Here is a 20,818-nt window from a genome sequence, read left to right as displayed (position 1 = left end):
AAACAAGAGCAGAAATCCTTTCCAAATGGGGAAGCCGAAGAAACGATTCAGAACTCCAGCATAGCTTATTTGCTCTAGATCTGGCTAGTCCGTATAACAAATCTAAATACAGCATTAAACTTTACATTGAAATACAAATTGGAGCATATTTAGGCTCATTTGCTCCTGCGTAGCATTTGCTTTGAATGTGTTATGCTGAACATATGGCTTCTCACTCCTCTGGAGAATTGAGTACTTGTGGCTGCTTTTCTACTGCTGCTTGCATGTTGTTTTTTATGTTGAGCATTGCTTCTGATGAGATTAGAAGAGTAACAGGAAAAGTCTAGGCTGATGTGATGTCTTTCCCTGTTTTTTTTTTCTTAAATTCCAACATTTCCTGAGAGATGTTAGCTCACTTTGTGTTCAGAGAGAGGAATTTTTATGCCCTGTTAGTGCAGTCTCTTTCTTCCCCTCCTTCTGACCCTTACTACTCTACTCCCACAAGTTTAGCTTGTGCTGGATTTGCTAACTGTGTGCAAGTGATGTTTTGTACTGTCATTGTACTGGCATGTACATAGACACTCAGGTGTAGTAAATTATGATGCTTTTAATTTAGTATTATATTCCACATTGTTTGCATTAATACCACTTTTTTTTTCTTTCGTTTCCTATTAATATTGTTGCCATGTATGTTAAATTAAGTGGTCCATCCTTAAAGTGTCATTTAGCTAGCGACAGGGATTTCTTTCTCCTTACAAAAATCCTTTCTGTGTGCAATAATTCTACAGTAATGCAATAATTCTAAAACTGAGCAGGAGCCTAGAGAGTGCCAATTTTTAGAGACGAGAGATGCTTAAAGGTACCGGATACAGTGGTAAGTCATGATGAATAGAGATGTCACTATCAAATACACAGGAGACTATAGATCTACATTTTTTAATTGTCATTGTTGCTAGAAATCCATGAATATGCTTTATTTTGGCAACAGTCTGACAGCAAAGCTATAAATTCAAATGCAAGCTGCCTTGGCAGCATGTTTCCTCTGCCTGATTACTAGGGAGTATTACTTTCTTCACACCCAGAAAGGAGGGCTGGGTCTGTTGAGTATGTAGGACGGGAGGGCAGTGTGTGTTCAAGACTTCACAGCTTGATATTTCTGAGGACGTTTTTGGTGGGAAGTGAAGCTAGTTTTGAAAAGGAAAAAGTGAATGTTGTTTATGGATATCACCATGCTGTTGACAGCACGTGCAGCTGGGGGCTGCAGGTTGGATTCAGTATTGAGGGAAGGGTCTCAGTGAGTGTAACAAGGGAAGACAGGAACAGTGATGAAGGAAAATGCTGGCAGTAGAGCAACACAAGTAGTAATTCTTATTTTTTCCCTTGTAGTGCTTTCTTAAATGTGCTTTCTTAAATGAAGTGAAGAATAGCTTCCTCTCGCTAAAGTTAGTTTATCTTTTGCAAGACTTCCCCCACCCCCTGCCCATGCCCTCTTATGGACTACTTTTCTTGCTTCATTTATCACAGTATCCCTGTGAGATCCAAACGTAAGTCTGCCTCAAAGTAAACCTTGCAGCTCATTACCCACTTTGTTCCAGTTGTCATGTCAACTTGTCATGTCATACCAAACATGCACTCCAATGCCATTTGAGAGAATATGGAAGCCGGGTGAATGTTTCAAGACGTGAACTACACTGAATCAGAAAAAAATAAGACAAAGCTGTTCAAAATAGAAAAGAAAAGACCCAGAAAACAGAATAGTAGTGTTCAGTTCACTCATCTGTCAGCAGCAGGGCACAAAGGTACAGAGCTAGTGTCTATGCTGGAGTGAACTGAGCTCTCTCCATTCTGTCACTTGCATGGTGAAAGAAATTGTTGTTTACTGGTATAAGCTAAATACGTCTAGGTCTCAGATGAGTCCATTGCATGAAATGACTGGAGTAAAAGGGAAATTACTGACCCTTATCAAAGATTGCATGCAGCTGTGTAGGCACTGCAGGAAGAAGCCATCAGGTCAGTGTGTTTTTGAACACAATAGAAGGGGAGGATATTGTGCAATTTGGGGATTATGTTGATTTAACTGGGTGACAGATTCACTCTATATTAATTCTCTCATAATTCATCTACTGAAGGTGATGTATTCAATGATCTTTGTCACTAATGCATTCAGCAGCACAGTTAATTTACTGCTGATGGCTTCTGGGAGAGTTTGTGGCTCTTGATGCTGGAGATCCAAGGTCTTGTCATGAAAGTTCAGTTTGGTGACAAAATGAGGCTTGCACTTCATGTGCTGTGGTGGAGTTTCAGAGGTCTTAGAAAGGTCACATCAAGTACATATTTGTCTGCATTCCCTCATTTTTCACCTGCTTATAATGTTTTGCTGTGCAAAATGATTCCACGTTGGGGTTTTTTTTGTTTGTTTGTTTATTTTTAATATGTCAGTGGTCCTCAGCAGTTGAACATGTGACTCATTCTTAACAATAGAAAAATAGAGTGTTATAAATAGATAATATCTACCTGTTTGTTACCATTTCTTGGGTTTTGTACAACTCAGGGCATTAAATATGCTTTTATGTTGTTTCACAGGGCTCACTTGGAGGCAAGTGCAGAGAAATGGAACCGGTTGCTGACATCCCTGGAAGAGTTAATCAAATGGCTGAATACAAAAGATGAAGAACTGAAAAAGCAAATGCCCATCGGAGGGGATGTTCCAACCTTACAGCAGCAGTATGATCACTGCAAAGTAAGTTGCCTATCTTCTTGCCTATCTATCTATAGATCCATATGCTACTGTGAATAATAGAATGAGTCAAATTTGAATATAGGAGAAATGATGTGTGCTTGATTCCAGTGTTTAATTTCTACAACAAACAAACACACAAACAAAACAACTGGTGTAGATCTCTACTCCTTTTATTTCTCCTCTTGCCCAGAAAAGCATAGAGTGAAATACACTCTTCACAATTTTATCAAAAGGATTTCTGGTGCACATGTTCAGTCCAAACAAACTTCTGGTGTATTTCCTAATGATTACGTATGTTTTGACAACAAAGTCTGTTACATTCACATATCTTCATTTATGTAAAGTGTGTGTCACCAACTCTAATGAGTAATCAAGATAAGATATACTTGCCATTGGGCAAATTAATTATAGTAAAGCCGATTCCATCCTACTGTCATATTTATTCTGTATGGTGTAGAGAGGGAAAGAGAGCAAATGGGATTTGATATAGCTAATTGCATAACAACTGTGTTCTCCTCCATCAGCGCAATACTGGTATCTTCTCTGCTGTGGTATTTAATAAGGACAAAAATGCAATTTGAGAGAAATACGGAGAAACACTGTGAATAACTACAGAGAAAGTAGTCTGTGCTGAGCAGTACTTTTAAGACTTGACTACAAAATAGACAAGTCTAAGGAATGCTTAAGGAAATCTGCCTAAGTTATCCCTTAATTTAGTCTTTAGACCTCTACCAGTCATACTTTAAAGGCTTGTTTGTGTCTCTTGCTAGATTACAGTATATGAATGCTAATAACAAATCCTGCTGTAGTGTGTCTCATTTGAAGATGTCAATTTGATTTGTAAAGATGCTAAATTTTATATATCACTTCAAAGCAGAACAACATGTTGGCAAGGATGGGTTATTTTGGTCAATAGAGAGCTGCAGTAGTGAGAAGGAAAAAACTTATTGTTTAAACCTTACACATAGCTTTAAAGAATGAGGATTATTTTATTATACATTGAGGTTAACTTAATATTCTATGTATATTCACAAGCTCTTAGAGATGATTCTTTCATGTTTCAAAAAGGCAGTGCTCTTGTGCTGTCAAAAAAGTATTGGGTATAGTTGCCCTAGTCCAGTATTTAATAAGATCCCCTGCACAAAGATAATCTGTCCATTTTTTTTGTACACCTATGGGGGCAGCAAGTCAGTATTCAATTGCAGATCTATCTCAGGGGATAACTGGACTTTTTTTTTTCTTTTTTTTTCTGGTAGTTGTTTTTGTAGGAACAAAGAAATTCCTATGTTTCACAAGATAGTACTGTCATACCAAAGAAGAACTATTAATGTGTGGTATTTCACTTTCTGTTGAACTTGTTTATTTGTGGTTACCAGAGACAGGGAGCTGGGCTGCAGCTGTCCACTGGTTTGATTCTGCATGGCAGAGCTTCACACTGTTTCTGAGCAGGAACCGTCTGTTCCTCACTGAAGTGATAGTTTGAGTAACTATACCAGGGTGAAAAGTTGTTTTTTTTTTTCATGTGGAAAGTGGAAAGTTGAAGGAGGGAAAAAAAAAAAAAAAAAGTCCTCTGTAGGTTCTCCTACCCCTTTCTCTCAGCATTATTTAACATCTGTTCAGATGTAGAATAAAACTTCGTGTTACAGAAATTTTTTGTCTTTTCAAAATCTACTGAATTCTTTTTAAAAATAACTTTGTGATTCTGCTCTGTCAGTCACTCTGTGCCTTGAGTTGATGTCACTTGCATTGCATTGCATTAAGATGCTACTTTCACTATTTGTGCCCTGTGTTAAGCTGAAACTTAATCAGATAAATATTTCAGATATGTTACTTGATTTCTCTCACTCTCAAGGATTCTCCTATTATTCTGCCTGTCATCACTGGCTGTCCAGGTGTTAGATTAAATGCCACATTTCTTTGCCCACACTTCTTCAAGTATTAAGCCTCCTAGGCATTTCACAATACCTGTAAGATTTACTTTTTATCAACCTCATACTTTTTATAACCTCATCTTAAGCTTCAGCAGCACTTGTCAGCTGGTGCCTCCCTGCACAAGGCTTGGGTGCTTCTGCTCTCCTATTTCCTTTATTTTCACATCTGAATGATGCTTTGAAATTGTCCTTGTGCAAATTGAGCAGTTCAGTACAGTATTTTATCTCCACTTCTCTGTGATCCCTTTGCTCTTATTTCTGCATGCTCACCTGATCTTGTCCTTGCTGGTACATTAAAATGTAAGTGGCAAAATATTCACTGAGCTCTTTAAAACGGGGGCCCATGATATTACCATTCCTGTCCTTCATTTTTTAGGATCCTCAATCCTTCTCATCTTAGCATTGCTTTTTGACCCTAATTACTTGATAATCATTCTTATTAACCTACAGTTTTTTCCCCTCAGTTACATGAAACTGTCTTTCTTGCTTCAGCTCAATGGTACTAACCTCTGGTAGCGTCTCCCCCACTCACTGCTGGGCTTCTGCAGCATTAGGTAAATAAGTACAGTATTATGTGATAGTTTGAGTTAGCTCTCATTGTTTCTGTGCTACTAAAGTCTGTTTGGACAGGAGGAATAAAATGATTTGCAAATTGATTTTTAAGCTTGTTTTTGTTTTTAGTAACAATAATACTTTCGTGCTTTAAAAATAAACATTATCCACATCAGTGTTGAATCAGATTTAGCTCACGTGTTCCAGATGGACAGAAATATTTCAGAGTTGCAAATATTTTTAAATATTGCACTAATTTTTATGTTGTTATCACATGGACTTCGTGAACCGTAGCAGCTCACAATCTTATCACATACCAAATTCCAAGTGCAGTCAAACAGCGAGCGCATCCTGTCTGGGTGCTGAGCAGTGCTCTTTATCTTAGAGAAGGAAGGCAGGATTCAATGAAGAACCTCAAATTTCTTATTGTAACTATTTTCAAAATTTCTTTGTTTTTGAGAGTGGTGACAGATCCAAGAACAGTGGAAAAAATCCAGAAGTGCTTAGTATAAAAGTGTTGGGACAGTGTGTGGAAGTTTTAGATGGCTTTTGAACTCAAATGCTTCTGAATGACATGTACTTATAGCAGAGAATATTCATGTCCTCAAAGTATAGAAAACACAGTTGCAAAGGTGCTGACACAAGCAGTGATCTACAGGGAGTGGCTGCCTTTTCTGAGTTGATTACCAATCAATCACTTTAATTCCTGTTTCTCAATTTTTGCTTATCCTTACCGACTCAGTTTTTTTGCTTTAATTCTGTTCTTTCACAGTCTTCCATGTGAATATTCACATAGTAATGCAAAACTGTTCTGATCAACTGCCAAAATAGAAGTTGCAAAAAAAAGAAAAAAAAAAAAAAAAAAGCCTCAACAAACTCCAAACAAAGAATAAACAAAGAACCTCCCAAATAATCTTATCACAGACATGCTTAACTTATTTTCCCTTGAGTTGGGAATTGAATGAATTGGCCAGTGACCTGTAATTGTTTGAATTGTAATGTTATGTCTATGGGTGGATCATTAATATTTCAGATACTCGTCAAACTTTTGGGGTTGCTGTCAATTTCAATTTCATGTTTTTTCTTTCTTTTTTTTTTCTTCAATTTCATGTTTCAAATTTGGTTTGTTCAATTGGTCAAATACTCAAAGTTGAAAGTATTTCTTTTATTTAGCAATTTCCACTTCATCAAAAATGTTAGCTTAGCCAACTGGAAAATACTTCCTACTGGTTCTGTCCCTTCAGGATGCCTATAAATCCATTGTTCTCTTTACCAGCAGGAGAAGACTGGAACAGGCTGCCCAGGGAGGTTGTGGATTTTCCTTCTCTGGAGTTATTCATGATCTGTCCACATGCCTACCTGTGCAGCGTGCTCCAGGGGGCCTGCTTTGCAGGAGGGCTGGACTGGATGATCTTTGGAAGTCCCTTCCAGCCCCTACAATTCTATGATTCTGTGCTTCTGTAATGTTAACTTCTTCTATAAGATACGTCTCTTTTACCATTCGGTCGGTTGTGAGTAAGGTGGATCTTTGGAATTTCAGTGAGTAGGACATTCCCTGCTCTTAAGGGATCACCAGAGTGACAGAATCAGGCAGTGACCCAGAGAAACAGTACAAGACAATTTATTGAGCTTTCTAACAACTAATCATTTTGCCTAAACTAATAATTTTGCCTTCTTTGAGGCAAAATGTGGCAATTTTCCAGCAATTAGTAAGCAACTACTTTAAAGCAAATTTAGGCAATGGCTACTTGAAGAAAAGCAATTAGAAGAAAACCTTGAAGAAAAAGGAGAGAGAGAAACAGAGATTTAGAAGTAGAGGTATTTCACCTGCTCTGGATCCAGCGTTGTCCTGAGTCTGGGGTCTTCATCCGCGAGAGGTGGATCGACAGATGTAAATGTGCATGTTCACCCTTATATGGTCTACTTTGTCTGAGTCTGCCCTTTGGTGTGGCACCCTACTTGTGTCTAGAAGACTTGAAAGTCTTTAATGAGAGCCTTTGGTGGTTGTGCACCGCTCCTCCCTTTTCTGATGTTTATCTGCTGTGAGCAGCCATGAGAGGAAGGAAAGATAAACAGTCTATCACTTTGCAAAGGCAGATCCCATAGATCTTACAGCTTCCAACTTGTGTTTTTGTGTTTTCCATGCTTTCATTCTCAGACAGTCATTAAGGCTAGTTGGTCAAGTCAGCAAGTTCCAACCTTTGAGGCTCCTTTCTTTCAGTCTACGTTTTCGAGTCAACAGGCCCCTTATAGACTCAGGCATTGCCTGCCTGATTTAGGGGAATGGGGATTAGCCTTAAAATATTTCCTGTTTAATTATTCTAGGTTTATATTTCTTGCCTACTTTCCATATTAAAATTTGTTTTGTGTTTGTTTTTTTTTTTGCTAAAAATTTCTAGCAAAAAATGTTCATTATTATATCATTGTTGTCATATTCTATACTTTTAATTGTAATCTAGGAAGGAGCTGTGTTAATTTGTTATGCATCTCGTTGCATAAGGCATGAAGCAAATGCAAAATCTGTGTGAGCAGAGGTGGTCAGCTATGCTGCTGCCATACTAATTTTTGACGGAGATGTGAGCTGTGAGTGGATGAGAAGAAGAATTAAGCAACCTGTAGTTGAGAGAAGGGGATTGATAAACCGTTATGCTGCAACCTGTTCTAACAGACAAGGATGAGAATAAAGTGGGAGATTTAGCATTCCCTATCAGGCTACTGTGAAGTAGCTCTTCAAAGTAAGGAGATGTCTTTAATTGAAGCTGTTCTCTCTGAGGGATGTTTAGACGGAAGAGGTGGAAGTTGTGGGTGGGAATACTTTGTTACAAAAAAGGAAGAATGTAGTCAATGTCTCAAGTCAAATGAGAGTTCTCAAATGGTCCTGACTAAAAGCCATTGCTCACTAAGGATTTACTGGAATTGATTTTTGTGTTATGTGAATGATTCAGGTGTGTATCGCTCTGCTCTCCTGGAGTATTTTTCCAAAAGAATGATGTGTAAACAAAAGCATGTTGCAAAGAATGAAGTGTTAAATTAGAATGTCAGTGCAATTTGTTTTTTAACTTGAACAAAAAAATATTGCTTCTGGCTGTATTTCAGCTTGCTCCCAAAAGCACAGTTGTCTTCTGATATGTCGTCGAAAGTTGCAATGTATCAGTACTTAAAATAATAAATAACCTGGATAATGAAAGAACAAAATATTCAGTCACTAAAGCAAAGTAAAGCAAGCTATCTTGCTATGGAAAAGCAATTAGGCAGTTTTTTCAATGCAGTAAGCAAAATATTTCTGTGATATAGTCTTCTTAGTACTTCCTTATATAGGTATATATCTATATCAATACGTACATTGCACATTGCTCTTGTTTCTTCTAATCAAAGAATCCTATATAAACTTGAAAGACATTATTGAGTCTTTTTCAAGCTACTAAATAAAGCCTAAACTTCTCAAAGTATATCCAATAACTATATGTCAAAGAAGGTATTCTAACTTTGCTTTGAAGGGAAGTGTTTGTTAGAAATTGGGCTAAAACTGCAGAAACAGCAAAGTGGTCAGCATTTCCGCCATCCATTGTAACTATGATGTGCCTTTTTCTCTGGGATTTTTTTTTCCCCCATTCCAAAAGACCTCTCTGCTTCCATCAGTATTAGCAGAAGCCTTTGGTTTACCTCAGAACAACTTGATGTAGTAGGATGTATCATATCATTAGTTTCTTCTCCCATGTTCTGGGCTACAAAACTGACTGGAAGTGACAGGTGAGCCATATGCTTTGCTAGTGAAGGGCTGGAGCACAAACATAGTGGTCACCCATTCTGCAGTTGTGTTTAGGCTTTGTAGCTTGGATACTGTTCTACCAGCATGTGTCTAAACTGTTCGTATGGGAACTGGGTCATGAATGTCCCTATTCTTAATAAGCTGTGTCAGAAAACAATATTGCCATCAGGTTATTGAAGGGGGGTCAAAGTTGAGGATTTAGTATGACTTTTTGAAGCTTAATTACAGGAATGATTTGGGGAATGCTACATTTCTTGACCTCTAACTCTTTCCTTGTTCTAGTTCTTTTATGTATAATTCAGTCATTTTGTTGTTGCTGTTTTATTTCTGTTTTTCAGTTATTTGACTTGAAGCCCATGTTTAACTGGGGACATGTACATTTAAGCACATACAGAATCTTTTTTCTAGATCAACAATTCATCCATTACAGTGTATTTTCTTCAGTTGTGTCAATAGAAGTTGGTATTTACTGAGAATGTTTCATTCTGGCCAGTTGTTGTCTGTTCCTCTTCAAGTCCCAGGCATTCACCATTAGTGGATGAAGACAACTGTATATCCTTCATATCATATCTATGTTCAGGTCCTTATACTATATCTACGCTCTGGTCCTTATATGTTTTTGTACCTGTTTCCCATTAATTTATCTAATTTCATGTTGAATTCGCTGATATTTTGTCTCTAGAACTTTCTGTGGCAAATAGACAACAAATTCTTACCACTTACTGTGTTTAAACAAAGAACCAAAATCCTTCCCTCTCCCCAACAATGCCAAGAAAAAAGTCATATTTCACTTGATTTTCTTCTCATTTAAGTTTCAGTAGCCTTTGCTCTAGCACTATTGGATTTGATTTATAACAGTTCTTCACTCACTCTGGAAACCTTATTCATACCTCCAAATCGTTTGGAAACCTTATTCATACCACCTCTTCCACTCCTGAACCTTTTTAATCTCTAACCATGAAAAAGCTGCTGTATTGCCACAACTCCCTCTGCTGTTCATCTCTCTGCATTTTCCTGACTCCATTGCATCCTGGACGAGTGTCAGCTGGTACTGGGTGTGTTACTTAGGATGAGATTGCATCACTGTTTCATATTTAGTAAAACAATTGCTTTTTACCCCGCTCTTTCAGATTGTGCGCAACACTTCATTGACTTTTTGGTTGCTGCCACATATCAAGCAAATGATTTCAGAGGATGTTCAGTCAGATTCCCAAGATCTTTTTTCCAAGCTATAAATCCTATAGAAGTTTTCAGGAGCTCCAGTTTAGTGTATGTATTTTTTAAAAACAAGTGGTGTTTGAATTAAATTTTAAAATGCTAGTTATTACCTGGAACTTGAGGACATCAACAGAAGACCTCCCACTTCAGATAAATGAAACAAAAGAGACCATTTCTCTGAACACAAATGTATTTTTGCTGAAGTCTGTTTTTCCAAAGGCAGAGAGACAGGGGGAAAAGATTATAACTTCCCCCCGAAAAACTCAGCGAGCTCAGCACATAAGCAGTAAATTTGTTTTTCCAACTGTAGAAAACCACTAGAAAGTCATTTACTATAATACAGTGACTATTGCCATATTTTTTCAGGTGGTTTCAAAACCTCCATTAGGTTGAACTGAAAACTGTTTATCCTGTTCATTCCCTTCCTATAATGAAATAATTTTGAGATCCTTTCTGTATAACCACAGGATCTCCTCATATCTCATTTTCCTGTGATCTGTTAGGATAAATGGGGGCAAGTGAGAAGAGACAAAGGGTATTTAGCAAAGCTGTTCATTTGTCATTTGGGGTGTGGAAGAGAATTTGCAGGGATTACTCCAAATCTTTTAAGAACCTCTTTACATAACTCTTTTCCATACGCAGTTTGTGCAAGTGCTGGGGATTTTTATCCTCTTTCATTGTGTATTCCCAAAGGATGAGTTTCATCTCTATAATTGTTTTGGGGCAAATGAAACAAGCGCATTGGTTTATTCTTAAATGTGCAGTAAGAGAAAGTCTCTAATGTCACATTAGAAACCCTTTGAAACTTTGGTGGTGGTTGCAGGCATAGACTAGCAAAGAGTCCCTTTTATCTTCTGTCAAGGATATCATCATCTGGATCCTACTTCTTGTTGCTGCAGGGAGACTATTTGGAGGTGAAGAGTATTTATTCTAGTTAACTCCTGAACTATTGAATCCTCAATCCCTTGTTATTGCATCCTGTAATCCACCCTAGGAACATCAGCAGTAAATTGGAAAAATTGCACTGCCATTATAGCAGCCCACCCTTTTTTTTCATTCGGGTTCTTGAAATTAAATTATAGGTTTAGAACTGTTCGTACAAAATAGGAAAGGAAATAAAATTTTGTTTTTTTCTGTTTTGTTTTTTTTTCCCATTTGTTTGGTTGTCTTTTGCGTGTTTATTTGTTTTGAATGCATTAGAAATGATTCCTCAACTATCTATCCAAATGTAAATTCTGCTTCTTTTTAACAAATATCTTTGTAATCTGACTGATAATTGTGTGGGGCAAGTTTTGGTGGTCACCAAGCAATGACAAAGTATAAGTAATGTGTACTAATAGACTGGGAAACCTCACAGCCTGCTCTGCCAAATAGCTAATGCATGTGTGATATCTTGTGTGGCGTGAGCAGCCTCTTCTGGTTCTGCAGCAAACAGAGGTCAGCACAGCTGGTTGTCAGGTACGCCATCCTGTTGCTGATGTATGATGGCTGCTTGTTGGCTACCCCTTGTATTGCACTCAGGCCCTCCTTCTTTGAAGTATAGATGTTAATTACGTGTAGGAAGCTCCATGGGTCTATTGGACTTCTAGCCACTGTGGGCTGTTAATTACATCAATAGAAGTACCATAGAGTAAGGGAGAATGTTATAAAGATCTTATCAAATAATTATTTTTAGTAGTTACTTGTGCTAATTATATATATATATATATATATATATAATTGTGTAATTTTTATCTTTTTTTTTTTTAAATTTCTTCTATAATTAATGTGTAAATAAAAAAAAAAAATAATGATTTCTGGCAATGCTTGATGGTCTAACCCAGTAAAATTATGATATTTGCCAGTTAGTTTCAAATGTTGTCAAAATTGGCAATTTTGGCTTTTGCAAACAAATTATAAGTTTTTGAGTAGTAATCTGGAACTATAGATCATTAAGTAAATGCTATGGCACAATTATTTCCCATTTATTTGAGGCTTGAATGAGTTTTGTACATTCCTTCTGCATTGCTAAGATTTTGCTCAAAAAGTCCCAATATAATGAATAAAAAATCTCAGAAGTCTTCCTCTCCTTCTGAAACATGTGGTTTGCAAATTAAATGCTTGAAGGATTTCTAAGATCTAAAATATAATCTCTTGATTAGTGAAAGGATTAAACTTATGATTTTATACTGTCATTAAAAAATGCATGCTATTATAATGATAATGTGTGATTCATTTACTGTGATTCACTTGAATCACAGAATCACTTAAAGTTTTTTGTGAAAACACAGACTTAACTCATTGAAAGCCACTTACTTGAGTGGTATTGTTTCATTATGTCAATGAAACAGGTCAGCAAGAATTTAGAATTAGTAGTAATTGAAGAGAGAGTAGTAAAGAGAGAGTTTTAATGAATGTACTGGAACAAATGCATCATGTTCCAATTAAATACTACTTTGGGTCATTGTCTTAAATTTTTTTATAATAGTAACTTGCACATTTTATGGTGCCATCTCCTTTATGAGTGGATAACCTGCCTCACAGGAGGCAGACTATGAGTTTGTGTGAAGATTCATAACCTTAGGTCATAAGTCATATTTTGGGCAGAAAATAAACAATTTGGAAAAAGAAATGCTAAAATGTAAAAATTTTATACTATAAATGAAAGGATGACTCTGAAAAAAAAAAAGTTGTCATCAAATGAATGCAGGACTGATGTAATTTTTCAGTGATGACTGATGGTATCTGGCAGTTACGCCCCGTGCACCCTCTGCTCATGATTTTCCATCTGGAGTTTTGAAGCCAAGGGCCGCTGTGCAGCGCATCACGCTGATACCAGTGCTGTGGTTAATGTGTGCTGTCTGTCAGGTCTGTATGCTTTCAGGAGGCTCAGTGCCCAATCTAGAAACAAGTTCCCATGCTCTGACTGAAAAGTGGATGTGAATTAACTTTTTTTTTTCCTTGCTGCAGTAGTGTCTCAGTACCCTCTAAACTGGGAGTAAAAATTATTACTGAGAAGTTGTAAGGTTGTAGCTTAAATATTGTATTTTAGAAGTAATACCTTCTATGCGATTAATTTTCTTTTATAATGATAGGTGCTTAGTAATTCTGGCAGCTTTTCAGTATGAATAAAAATGAATTAGAACTTGGAACAATATATAGTTCTTTTAATTGTGAGGATTTAGAAAGCTTTTAGGCTTGAGTCATTAAAACTTAGTGGTAGTGCTTAGCTTTCTTATATTGATCTGCTGATTCATTATGAACTGCACTTTTAAAAATTCATTTCTACATATTTTTCTAATTAAATACCCAGAGAAAGGAGATGTATATTCATCACAGGAATGTGAGAGTTCTATTTCAATATTTGAATGTTAAGTTTGAGAGAAAATTTAACTCCATATTACCAGTGATTGCAAGGTTAAGACAAAAATTACAGCTGATAGGAGTTATTGATCAGGCTACTTGTAAGAAAAAAAAAAACCTGGAGTTTATTTACTCCAGAAACAGAAAACAATGTGGTTGTTGGTTTTTTGGTTTTTCTTTGTGTTTGTTTGTTTTTTGTCATTTTAAAACCTGGTGATGCTCTTCTGAGATGTTGGAAGAAAAAGAAAGCTAAAAGACATAATGTAGGTGGCTGGAGTTACCAGCGCATGCAGGATTTTTTAGGGAATCTTGAGCGAGTGGCAAAATTGGAGTCTGTCAAAACTGTGCACTTGTTTGGAAGTATAAGAACGTTATTTACAAATCACTACAAAGCTTGTAATTAATTAAAAAAAAAAAGTGAGAAGAGAGAAAAACACAAAGCTAAGGCAAAGCTAATAGCTGCTTGTTATGTGATAAACTTCCTTATGTGCGTCTCTAGCCTTGGAGGACTGAACATGAATGTTGTTGCTAAGTGCACTTAACTGGGTATCTGGTCCCTGATTGGATTAGTTGTGTTTTTTCAGTCTCCTGGAATTCAAGGTGGGAAAATACATAATCAGTGCCTTTTTTGGCATGGTTTCTCATAGTTGAGTTTCTGGTGTCTCATCGAAGTTTGAGGCTGTTTGCCAGTAAGTACTGCTAATCTGCACTTAAGTAAAGTCAAGTGAAGCTTTTTTTTCCCTAGGCAGATTTCTGTGCAATTTTCTTCCCCTTTGGCCAACAGATGCCTTGTCATTGCTCTCTTCTGTGAGGGACTTGCCTGCATCCAGAAATCATTTCTGGTCCTTGTGCTGCTCCTGTGGTTTGAGTTGAGAGACGTAGATGTTGGATTCGGCACATGAGGCTTTAGGGGGCCCTTGGAAACCATACAGAATCCTGTTCAGCCTTACGCAGTAGTTCCTTTTAGAGTGTGAATCAGAATCTGTGTGTTCTACTTTACTTGTGTGACTGTTCCCTGATGCACAAAGCAACCACCAGCTGTGAAAATGTGCCTAGGCTTCTTGCCAAAAGAAGTGCACAAGTGATAGGAGGCACTAGAAGCACTGAAAGCGTGGCGGACTATCTAGTGGCAAGGCCCATATGTAAAGCTCTATGCCACTGAAAGGGATATTTTAGAATAAACAAGTCTTTAACATAAGTGACATAGATAACAGATGAGTCCACAGAATTGAAAAGCTGTCCTATGGATGTGTTTGGTTTTTATTAAGAAGTTAAAAAAAAAAAAAAAAAAAAAAAAAAATTAATTGCAGAACAAACGGTTTTGTTGATTGTATTTGACGGACTTTAGTCTTTCAAAATGGGAAGGGAAAGCTTATGATCAGGCTGTCACTGACTCTTCAGCAAAGCTGTAGATGCACCTTGATTTTCTGGTTATCAGATTGCAGCCTTAGGATTATATATATTTAAAATGAAGCTACTGCTTTGGCAGTAACAAGATGATCAGTGCCAGATTTGTACAGTTGTAAGCTATCTCAAAAGGTGCTTATAAAGATGTGCATACTAATTTATGTCCACTCTTCTCTGTCAAAGAACTGTGCTGAGAAACTTCACTGAAAGATGAACTATTTTTTTTGCAATAATAAATATCCAAGTCTGACCCCTATCACTTAGGAAAGAAAAGTCCACTTCCTCTTCTACAGCTTTTCTTCTGTGAGGGAGAAAGGCCCAGTTGTGTATTCCCCTTTCTTACACAAAAGAAGGCAATAAATGGTTTTTAAAATTGCATCTCTGATTTTCAGCAGTTTCATTTCACAAAGATGAATTAATTCTGCAGCGTTGCTTCACTTTGCATGGAGGTGTTACAGGAACCAATCGCAGCTTCTCCAACAGCAGTGATGTGCAAGTGATCTGCAGTTTTCCCTGTCATGCTGTATTTGTGATGCTCTGAGATGCTCAGAGCTTGGAGGCAGTGGACAGAGATGAGCACAAAGGAGGTGATGCATATGGGCAGAGAGAGACGTGCCGAGGAGTCTGAAGCTACAAGGCAGTCATGCTTGGTTGAAATCACTTATTTCCAATAGGTCAGCCTTGTTTGGGGTGGATTTCTTATGGTTTTGTGCTCTTCTGTATCAACATGCAGCTAATGTCATCTGACATTTCTGACTGCTAAGCGATTCTTAGCATGGTGAGCATAGTTTAGCTTCACTTACTCAAACCCTTTTTTCATCCAAGTCTTTCGATTTATGCTTCTTATGATGGTGGTGCAGCAGCACTGACAGAGAAGGGAAAAGTTGTTATTCTCAACACTGAATTTAAAATTGCAGAGTAAATTTACATGGAGGAATGGCTGTTAGTAAACACAACACAGTGTTTTAAAAAAAGGAAAGGAAAAACCCATAGCATGTAAAAGCAGAGGTATTTTCTGAACAGATTTCTTTAGCTGAAGAGAAAATGAAAGAGCAAATGCAGGGCAGATGTTAATCATACTGCTTTATTCTGTCCTGGAAAATGATGATGTGGTCTAAGAATCTGTGCAGAGCAACTGAACACACTTACCAGATTTTATTATACTTGTAAGTATATGTGGTAAGATTCCTAAAAAAGCAATTACTTCTTTCCTGAGTCGTAAGCACTAAAGTCAGAACACTCCAGTACTACGTACAGTATAAATAAATAAGTAAGATTCCTTTACTGCTTTTAAAATCTATATTTGTTATACATATTAGAGTAGGGCTCTCTAGGGTGGATAATCGATGTGTAGTTGTCTTGCTGCACTGCATTTGCATGTTTTACATTCAAATTGTTATTTACTTCTTTGGGAAATATTACTGTAGATATTACTGTGTTATTGTTACTTTCTGCATTTTATTTGTTGTTTCTGTTTTTCTTCATGCCTTTACTAGGTAACTTTGCCATGTCATACTGCTTGCTTTTAAGTATTCAAGACTAAAAATAACAATTGGCTTTTGTATATTCCATGCCTCTTAAGGAGAAATAGTTTGATTTCATGTTCTCAGATTCTTAAGAAAATGATGATTTTTTTTTTTTTTTTTAATTTCAGATTTTGGTTTTACTACATGGAAAATTTGTCAGTTCTTTTGTCCAAATAATTTAAAAACAAAACAAAAAACAAGGCAGCAACCAACTAACCAAAAAAGTCTAACCTTTTCATACTGGAGAAAAAAAATAGAAAAAGTAAATGAAGTAAATGAGCATAAGTATTAGAAGTATTGTGATCTGTGTCTGCTCTCTCGGGGGAAATACTTGTGTAGCAGAGTTAACTGGATATTACCTTGCTTCATGGAAGAAAGTCTGTAAGTGCTTCTGTCTTCCAGTAATTGACCCCAGATTAGTGTCAGCTACATTAAATGGTTTCTTTCTCATAAACAGGAAAACCACTTTGTGATCTTCCAAAAAGTAGTTAATGACGATGTTTGCAGCAAGGCTCCATGTTAATAAGATTAAGTTAAAATAAAATAACAAACTCGGTTAGTTAGAAGGGCATGACCTGTCATTGGGTGATTTAATACAATTTATGAAACACTGACATTTTTTAGTCAGGTTTACCCAGTTGGTTTTTTTTGCTTGTTTGTTTGTTTTAATTATGACTCAGTATATGTACATTAGAATCATAGAATGGTTTGTGTTGGAAGAGATCTTGAAGTCCATCCAGTCACAACCCCCTGCTGGAGCAGGGTTGTCAACCACAAGATCAGGCTGCACAGGGGCCCTCCAACCTGATTTCCAAGTATGGGGCACCCAGAACTACTCTGGGCAGCCATTTCCAGTGCCTTACAACTCCAGCAATATTTTAGTTCTGGCTTCTTATTGGTAGGGTTGACTGAAAACCGCCTTTTTTTTTTCATGTACCTTTAGCTTCTCTTTTTGCTTATTTGCTTAGTTTAATTTGCAGCTCCAGGTGGGCTTTCTGTTACTTTTATGAGACACTGTTAATCATCTGTTTGAAAATTCAGAGACTTAGCAAGGCTGTTGTATTTCATAAAATTAGTTTGCAGAGGCAGAAGTGGATCTATTTGAGTAGTGCAGACTATTGTAAGTTGTTACCAGTTTGGACCTTCCCTATTTGAGAAGGGAGGAAAACTTTCTGTTGAATTTGTTGTTATTGTAGATGTGAGTCACAATGAGGGAAATCCCTCTACTACTTAAAACAAACAAGCAAACAGCTATCAAAAACAGTGTTGTGATACCCGCTGCATTGCTGTTGTGCAACGGAATTTGAGATATCACAGTTGGGCCTTACTTTTTTTTAAATGCAGATGGCTTGTATGGATATATGTCACATTCTCTCTTTTTGTGTGTGTGTTTTCATGTATATTCTGATGTCAACTAGAACCAGCTGAAGAGGTGTGCATCCAGAGGGAAACAGTCTTGTTGCCCTTAGAGTAACCCTTCTTTATATCTCTTGCAAATATGCTCAAACTATTTAAAGAAGTAATTTTTCTGAAGAATACTTCCCATCTCTGCTTACTTTTTGCAGTGGTGGTTTTACATCACCACTTTTTCATGTTGAGCAGATGTTGAAAGTATTAGCAGATGGTTGAAATACTTACAAGTGATTCATGGACACCAAATATTTGAGAAGGAGCCAAAATCAGAGCTCCAGTATAATCAGGCCGCAGTAACCAACTGTGCAGTATAAGCTCTACAAAGGCTCGCTGATCAGATAGTTTTGAAAGCAGAAGCTTAAAAAAAAAAAAAAAAAAAAAAAAAAAGTGGAGAATAAAATGAAATTCCAGGGGGAAGTAGATCTTGGTGATGTAAAATAACAGAGAAATGTTTGGAGTATTAGGGAGGTGAGTGCATTTTAATACAAAACATAAAATCATAGAATATCCCAAGTTGGAAGGGACCTGTAAGGATCTTGGCTCCACACAGGACCACCCAAAGATTGTATCATACATCTGAGAGCATTGTCCAGACACTTCTTGAATTCTGGTAAGCTTGGCACCACCACCACTGCCCTGGTGAGCTTGTTCCAGTGCCTGACCACCATCTGGTGAAGAGCCTTGTCTTGAAATCCAACCTAGCAGACCATGCTGCAAGCACAGTGAAGAACTGTAGTTTGCTGGGGAAAGAACTTTCTGAATTGAGCCCTGGGTGATAATTTGGAGCCACTTAATTCTTCTTAGAGCATCATTCAGTTGATATGACTTCTTCAACTTGTACTGTCAAATAGGACTTTGTTCTAAGCCTGCATAGCTTCTCTGCTGCTGCCTGTCTATGACTCTGGTTGTTTGCTGCAAAGGGAAAATACAGCATCAGGCAACAGTCTGTCTTCCCTTTTGATAATTATGCAGTTGTCTGTCTGGGCTATCCAGCCCACTGGCCATATGCAGCCCAGCACAGCTTGCAGCATGGCCTGGCCTCTGCTCCTACTGCAGCTCTGCCCCTCTGTGCGGCCCGGTCCCAGGAGCGCACCCACTGCTCAGCATCAGCCAAATACAGGTGTGCTATTAACGTTGTCTGAGCTGCAACCAGGGTGAGGGAAGGAAGGGCACAATGTGGTGCCAGCTTAATTTACAGCAAATAATTGTATGCATTTTGATTTATTGTCTAAACACAGTCTGTAATAGGTAAAAAATAAATAGCTGTGCTTTTTGTTTTGATAAAGGAAATAGAGAACGTTTCAGATTGCCAAAACTTGTTCAACACTAGCAAAAGTACATAGCTAATAGTGGTGACTATGTTGAAAAATAGTGCTTTGTAGCTGAGAATTTGCTCTCTTGTTATTGTTCTCTTTGTGTCAGTTGTAGTTTCTGTGGGAATAAATAGGATGCATTACTTTTGAAGCAACCTTTGTGTATGCAGCCCAAGACTCGTTCACTCAGTGCAGCCTACGCAAACTGAGTTTCAGCAGTGTGCTTGTGCCAATGCTTCCGTCTGCAGGGGGAAGAATTCTTCCCCTTATGCATCTGTCATACAAGAGATACTCGTCTGAGATTTTTTGCTGTGATCTCCCTTTTCTGATTATTTGTAATTCATAATTGATTTCATGTGATACAACCAATTTCTTTTGATGATGGCAGTTCATCAGCAAGGGCCCTGATGCGCACTTGCACTGAGGAGGCTGATGTTACAGGAAACATTTTACATACTTGAGACATTGGTGTGTTCTCAACAAAATCACTTCTATCTTCATACATTGATTATACATAGGGCTGCATGCAGTAATATTCCTTTTGAGTGTCTGGAGTGTGCACTGCATTTAATAACTCTTTCTCAAGACCTCTGCAGTGATATAGGAGGTACTGCGTAATAGTAAAGTAGCTTACAAGACCAAACTCAATAGATGTTGTTGATGTTTGTTTGAAGAAATGCAGAGGAAACTTTAATCCCTCAATAGAAACAAAAGGTGACTTGAGTTTAAGACTCTTCTCTCAAGAACAAGAGTTCAGCATCCAACTTGTAAGTAGTATTATTATCCCAGTCTGAAGCCAGAATCTGATGGTCCGTTAGCACTGCCAGTGTGTCAGTGATTGGTAAAAATAAAGACTACACAAACACAGGAATGTCTATTGCTGACAAACAAAGAAAAGGGAATAATTTCTCTCTTGTATGTGAAGAGATAGATGATTGCTATTGTACAGTGCAGGGAAATGAGGGAAGATGTTGTGGATGTACAGGGTTTCTAGTACTAACGGAATGTTTGGGTACTTTTGTGAAATTGAGTAATAATCCATTTAATATGCAGAGATGTTTTATGTGTTTTCTGTCAGCTTGGAGGCATTGCTTTGTTAGGATGCATATAAAAATCCTTTTATTCATACTTTGTTCCTCCTCTGCCTTTCTTTCTGAGTATTATCTGATATAAATTATCAGCAGAAATTCTACCAGTTGCTACCTATAAAGAGGAGATATAAATTTGACCGTCTGTCAGTGTTTCCACTATAATCTCATTTGAGGTCTATGTAATTAAGTAGTAAAACCTGTCCAAAGCTATGCTGTTAAGTTATGCATTGCACAGTTTCCCATTTTGAAACTATTTGGAATTAACATTAATGACATCAATCTCCTTTGCTTCATCAAGTAAGCTAAAACTTCAGTGTAGATGGAACAAGAAATGTAAAATCTGTTTTTTAGGTACATGAAACAGCTGCACTTGAGTTTGAACTTACTTATATTATATATTTCTCCATCTTAACAGTTGACTTTAGAGAGTATAATCTCTTACAGTACATTAGAAATAGACTACCTGCTGTGCATTGTTTGGCATTGTATGATGATGTTTTGTTGTGGAGGTTTGTCTTTTTTCTTGGCAGACATTTT

The 20,818-nt window shown here is 37.3% G+C and overlaps 1 protein-coding gene across 8 annotated transcripts in view; it reads left to right on the top strand.

Annotated features, from left to right (window-relative positions):
* The window catches only part of UTRN (utrophin), a 344,979-nt gene that overhangs the window by 225,937 nt on the left and 98,224 nt on the right, over positions 1-20,818 (top strand). For all 8 annotated transcript variants that reach the window (XM_052698789.1, XM_052698799.1, XM_052698781.1 and 5 more), the window contains one exon: positions 2,563-2,719. In XM_052698789.1, coding sequence (XP_052554749.1) covers positions 2,563-2,719 — 157 coding nt within the window. The remainder of the gene's footprint in view (positions 1-2,562; positions 2,720-20,818) is intronic.

Source organism: Tympanuchus pallidicinctus, unplaced genomic scaffold (assembly GCF_026119805.1).
Source record: "Tympanuchus pallidicinctus isolate F22 unplaced genomic scaffold, pur_lepc_1.0 scaffold1, whole genome shotgun sequence".
NCBI lineage: Eukaryota > Metazoa > Chordata > Aves > Galliformes > Phasianidae > Tympanuchus > Tympanuchus pallidicinctus.
Note: the sequence above shows the minus strand (reverse complement) of the source record. Positions and strands in the feature narration are given on the sequence as shown.